Source organism: Gallus gallus, chromosome 11 (assembly GCF_016699485.2).
Source record: "Gallus gallus isolate bGalGal1 chromosome 11, bGalGal1.mat.broiler.GRCg7b, whole genome shotgun sequence".
Classification (NCBI taxonomy): Eukaryota; Metazoa; Chordata; class Aves; order Galliformes; family Phasianidae; genus Gallus; species Gallus gallus.
Genome location: NC_052542.1, coordinates 17,784,167 through 17,790,636, shown reverse-complemented (window position 1 = coordinate 17,790,636; position 6,470 = coordinate 17,784,167). Strand labels below are relative to the sequence as shown.

Here is a 6,470-nt window from a genome sequence, read left to right as displayed (position 1 = left end):
GACAGCAGAGCTCACCTGATAGCATCTGTCTTCGGATGCTCCAGAACTACACTGCTATGGCACAGCCTGGTCAAACTGTACTCGTTCCTACAGCAGAGAGCAACTTAGAGCTGCACTATTCATAAATACACATTTATTTTTCATTAGAAACGCATAATTACAGCATTTAAAAGCATTTTCCCCTAGAAAAAGTAGTTAAGCAACAGTACAAACAAAATTGTTAGTCTTCTGCAAATACATTTTTCATTACACTGAACAGAAAACACCAGCAAAAGGCTAATACTTGCAGTTATGGGATTTTTCTTTCTTTTTTTTTAATATATATTTTCCATTTTTGTTATAAACACCATTGCAAATAAAAAAGCTGTCTGAACGGTGAAAAATATCTGAGCTCCTGATCTTCGAGACGTGGTAAAGCAAGTATTGCAAAGCAGCAATACACCTCCTAAGACATTTTGCAGACATTCAAATGGTGTATTTCACAGAAGAAACGACAGGATGAAACATGAATTTAAGTCTCACTGCTTCGACTAATTGGATTTCTTTCCAAAAGGACTTTTTCCTCCTTAAATATACCTAAGGGCAGGCCAAGTGTTTGTTTTTTTCTGAGGGGAATACTCTCAACAGACGCAGCAATGCAGCTCCAATTGCAGCAAATGGCTCTGGTTTGTTCTGGGTGAACACAAACGGATGGTCAGAAACCTGCTGTGTGCAGAGGAGCGACTGTCAGCCTATGAGTCCACCTTCCTGGGGCTGCACGACGACTGCAGGGCTTCATTTCCCACCGTGGCCCACTGACATCTCAGCTCACGCAGCTTTTGCACCACTTCCTTATTGGATTTGGATCGCTCCGTGTTCTATCTGCATTTCTGGTTGGATTGCTGACTGGAGGGTGTCAGTGCCCTGCAGAAGGAAACGTGAGGTCAGGAAATCAATAGGAAGACGTTTGTCGCCGATGCAGCCAAGGGAGCAAACCACACTAATACAAAGTTCTTCTCTACACCAGTGCAACATCTGCACGAATATCAACTCCACGATGGAGCTGAAATAGAAGCGTGCTTACAAAGGCGCTAAAAACAGCCAGGAGAACAGAACGGCTTCCATACAAAACCTAAGCAAAAGACTAATACTCTTCAGGCTGGAAAAGAGGAGGCTGAAAGAACAAACCCATGACAAGGGTCTATAATGGCGTGAGTGGCACAAAGAGAGCAAATAGGAAAAACCTATTTAAATGTCTCTTCCCAGAAAGGAACGAGCTGTAAGGAGAACCACAACCAAAGCTGTCCGTGCCCAAGCGGATGTGGGCTGGAGCTGAGTGGTGCTACGGAAGAAAAACCCATCAATGGCAATTGCAGGAAGGCCAACAAGTCCCGGGGTGACAGAACTACCGTAGTATAATTATCCGTTTGCTCTGTGCTCCTAATTTTCTCTGCTGGTTCAGGACATGGGCTGAGCAGACCGCTGGCCTAACCCGCTGTAGTCGTTCTCTGCTCTGTGCCAAATGAGAATACAGCTACCAATCCTTTTTGCCTCTAAATTCTTCCTAAGGGCCTCAGGTTCTCCCCGCTTTCCAAGCCTAAGCAGTCCTCCGTGAAAGAATTTAACATAAAAGCAATTAAAAGAGGGTTCATCAAAGATGGAGTTGCCCCACATCAGTACTATCAGTGCTGGGAAGGGGTAATCCTGCAGCAGATCACCCTCTGGACCAAGTTAGCCAGCGTACAGAAAACCAGATTACGGAGCACGCTGCATCGTTAAAGCTATAAAATGAGAAGCATTTCAGAACAGCTGCACTGGCTTGGATAAAGTCCCTCACACCCAATAATCCTTCCCCTGATAGCAGCCAATATCACAAGCGCAGATAAACTCTGAGAAAAGGGCAAGTGCTTAATGGTATTTTCCTGCACACTCCCACGGATTCCGGAGATCTGCCCTGGATGGATTTTCCCTCCATAAATTCATCTAATCGATGCTTTATGTAACGTCCTGGATACTGAAGTGTTTCCGTGGAATTCTTCTTTTATGACAATGTCTCCCCTGCTCTCAGCCTGGCTCTGAGGCTCGATGAACCACAAAGAAGCAGGGGTGGAAATTCAACCTGCCTTCCTCTCCTTTAGGGTTTGCCATACAGCCACAGGTTATTTATTCAAATGGAAACACGTTCATTTGAGGTTCAGAATCATAAAGCACTGCTTCTATGTGACGATTTGGCTGTGAAATTATCTCTCCATCTCTCTGAGTTATGGCCAGTAATTGTACACCGCTGCAAGATCTGTTCCCATTCCCATCTAGAGGTAATTCGGCACCTATTTACACCTTCAATAGATCACTGTCAATAGTTGAGTGTCAAAGCAGTGAATAATCCTAACATACTGCCACATTTGTTAGCAGGAAAGCCTTCAAGTGATCCAAGTTTTCTCTCCCAGTAGATGAAAACTTAATGGAATTAAAATAACTACCAAATAATAGTCAGAATGGTAATGCTGAATATTTATCCAAAATTCAGACTAACGTTGAAGATTGCCCAAAGGGGACAGAAGCACAATTTAGGTTTGAAATTGCCTGCAAAAGAATATTAGCACATTAATGGTGTTTATATCTGTGCTATAAGGGAACTAAGAGCCTTTTGGAATACTTGAGATTCTTACTTCTGCCTACAGCCAATTTGCAAATGCAAAAGCATGCCTTGCACTGAGAGCACCGGATTGAAGTGTGCAGCAGCGCGTGCTTCAGCTGGACTCGGAGAAGGGACTCACTGCAAACAGCTCCCTGCCACCTTCAGGCACAGCTCCCAACAACAGGAGGCCTTGCTTTCAGAATTCACACTTATGGCGTTATAAGCGTGGAATTCGCACAGGGCACGGCATCCGACACAAGCAGATAATTAACTCCACTTTACAAAGCTTTGATTGATAAACAGACTCAAAGCCGTTGAGAACATCTCAGCACCTTGGCAAAGAAGCCCATGAATGCAATGGTTGCTCCAGTCTCGGCGAGAGATACCTCCACGACCTCTCCCTTCTCATGAAGGCCTTGCTAAGCCTGTAGGTCTGTTCCACGTTAGCCAAAAAAGCTACAGCTATCCCCATCACTCCGAGCAACGCAAATTCCAACTTGGTTTCTCCAACTCATTATCAGATCTTTGGTTTTCAGTTTGTGTAAACCGAGGAAATATTTATGGCAAACTTATTTTTAGTCTGTTTTTCCTTTCATACTTTTCTTATTTCACATTCCTTTTCTGTTTCTCTTCAGCTCTGTATAAATCTGTGGCTAACCACAATATTAAAACCTAACACGGTGCAAAGTGTCCCTGAAGAGAAAAGTAGCTCCTCTGGTGGCTGCCAGTCGTGTGGGAGACGGATGCTGATGTTTATAACCACAGCCTCCTGCCATGGGAGGTGGGAGCCAAGGGGGGAGCGCAGCCGCCAGGAACAGACCCAACCCGTGGGTGCTGGATTTGAGATCTCCAAGGCATGGAGTGAGGACAGCAGCATGGCAGGAGAGAAACACCTCTTGCTATCTGATGCCTATATGCCTTATTAGTTGCATGGGACCAGCAGTACTCTTGGTACTGCACAGCTTCAATAAGGCATGATCCCTCAGCAATGCTCTTGTTGTCCAGCACTATTACAAGTGATTGTGAATCAATGACTGAGGAGGCCTGAAAGCACAGAGACAAACCTAGGGAAGGAACAAGACTTCCTCCATTTCTTATGCTCAAGAGGCCCAATGTCCAAATGTTTGCAGCCAGATCAGAACTCTCTGCAAAACTGGGTATCTATCAGACAAAACTCCCTTCTAAGATTGGCTGCTGAGGACAGCATTATATTCTGGCCAGTAAAAGAACATCTCTCACAAGCACTGGGCATTCTCTAGAAAAGGAGCCCACTACAGTTGGGTTCATGGCACAACATGTAATCACCTTTAGAAAAATCAGACAACTGCTTTTTTGTGTTCCTGCACTGCCACCAGGCATGGCTTTGAGCTGGTTCTAGCCTCAGCTACGTGACTGTTCAAACTGATCAAGAAAAGAAATAAAACACACCTCCTCCACCTTAACTGAGACCATCAAGTGTTCACTTACAATTGCATACATTGCAGCTCCCATGGGAAATCCAGGCTGCGGATCAAAATAACTGGAAAACTTCTGTCAGGAAGAGAATAACCTTTTTAAGAGAAACCTCAGTCTGAAAAACACTTTTTGGATAGTTTCCAAGCCAGTTTTTCTCCATGTCCTGTAAAAATGGCTCTCAGCCCTCAAGGATGCAGAAAAACAATGGTGACCAAAATAACTGCTCTCCGGGGGCACTGAGCAACAACGCCGAAGAAGGAATAGTCAATAACCAGCTTTACCTTTAAGAAAATTATGCTTCTTATTATAGACGGCTCTATTTTTTTTGAGCAGTTTGGAAATAGGATCATGCTCTCAAATGAGTACTCGAGCCCATCCATACCTTGAAGAAAATGATACTTTTGCCAAATGTTGTGGTTTTGGTTTGGAAAGAGGGCCGTGAACTCACTCAGATAGCTCATCTGGCAGATGTTTCAATCGAGTTAAGCACATTCAGAAGGTAAATATATATATATATCTACACATATATGCAGGCATACTTGACTGGTTGCAGAGTGGTCTGTCACTGGCGTGAGCTGCACATACTGGACTTGGATATCGCTGCCTTGCAGTGGGGATCCATCAACTCCTCCCGATGCAGGCTCGGCAGATGCAACAGCTATCAGCTGAGCGCCTTGCAACACCTGCAAGCAGAGCAAAGGAGAAAGAGCTTGTGAACAGGCACAGCCAGAAATGCATTAGGAAACATGGACCTGAAAACAGATGCAAAACCAAAAACGATTAAGCAGAAACTTGAGAAAACTTGTATATCAGTAGCAGTTTAAATAATGTGGGTCTCCAAAGAGGACGTGGTACACACATGGAAGATCCTCACGCAAGATTCTCACTGCATTTTGCCTTATGGGTTCCTGCAGCTGTTCCCTGGAAGAGCTAACAAGCACCATACCTGGAAACGTTTGGCTGTCTTATGATCCCTAACACTGAATAAGTCATCCCCTACCTGTATCAGCACTAGCAAAGGAATAAATCATCCTGGTGGCCTGTGCTAAATAGGTCAATTTTAATTCAAATTCATTCTAGCAATAGTTAGCACATTGATTAACCAGTCCAATTACCACGTCTGCATTCACTGGGTGCATCCAACTCCCCCGGCTCTGTAACTGCAACACAAGCAAAAGCAAAGCTTGTAGACTTAAGAAGCCAAACAGAGGGAAAAACCAAAGCACTGATTCTGCTGTGTAGTTTGTAAGTACGAGAAGTGGTCTGTCTCACAGTTTGCAGCTACGAAAGCTCATCAGTTTACTCTGCCAGTCGGCAGATGAGCACAGCAGCGCTGTCAGCTCAGGTTCCTCATAGGATGAGCTGGTGGGAAGGAGCAAAGCTCTGCAGCCACAGCACTGTTCTGGGGGAAGCTGCTTCAGAAACTTCTTCTGCTCAGTTTCATGATGGCAGAAAAAGAGAGGGGGGGATAAAAAGGCAGACAGCGAGTTCACTTCTGGCATTCTTGCACCTTCAGGTTGAAGATAGGAGGGCAGAAGTCAGGTTTGCTGGGAAAAAAAAAGGACTTGTTCAGTTTTGCTCATTTGCTGCAGTCTCTTTGCATGGAAATGTTGTGCTCCTGTGGCTGGGAAACACTTCAAAAGATGCTTTTTTGGCAAACTGCTTCCAATGAGAGATAGTGGCTTTCCTAAGGAGCAGGCTGTTACCGCCCTCGTGATAAATGACATCTCCCCATGGGCTGCAAAAGATAATTGATGAAGGATTCGTAATTCTGCTAATGATTATTGCAAAGGGTAAGTGGGACAGACGGAGCAGTCAGCGCTGCAGTAATGTCAATAGCACACAGCCATCTCCCAACCAATGTGCTCACTGTTACATAAATAGAGAGACAGAGCCAAGATACTTATTCTCACAGCCAAACACATTCAACTTTCGACTATTTCTTACAGTAATGTTTATCTTCCCATTGTACATGAAGGTGTAGATTTACAAATTACTGCTAATTAATGCTCGCAGCCACTGTTTCTACACATCTGCATGCTGACTGGTTGAGGCTGAGTCCCCTGGTAGCCAAAGAGCAGCAAAAGAGCAGATGCTTCACCCCAAACTGCTTGCTTAAATGCATCCCTGCGATGAGAGCGATTGTAATTTACTACTTGAAACACAAATCAGAATCAAACATACAGCAAGTCCCCCGATCTCATTTTAAAATGCAGCCAAAACATACAAATCCCGGTTTGGTTTCTATATGCTGTGAGTGCTGTTTTGTTTTTAACTACCTCTGGTATTTGAACCACAGCGCTCAAAAGATGCCTTTCAAACGAAGGAAGGAGAACCGAGAGCAAAAATAACATTCTGAACAAAAGCTTCCCTTACCCAAGTATGATTTCTCAGCTGA

General features: G+C 44.3%; 1 protein-coding gene across 2 annotated transcripts in view; it reads right to left on the bottom strand.

Annotated features, from left to right (window-relative positions):
- Positions 1-293: 293 nt before the first annotated feature.
- The window catches only part of BANP (BTG3 associated nuclear protein), a gene marked incomplete in the record, with an annotated part of 130,249 nt that continues 124,072 nt past the window's right edge, over positions 294-6,470 (bottom strand). For both annotated transcript variants that reach the window (NM_001173545.1, NM_001173546.1), the window contains 2 exon segments: positions 294-903; positions 4,612-4,755. In NM_001173545.1, the coding sequence (NP_001167016.1) occupies positions 832-903; positions 4,612-4,755 (216 nt within the window).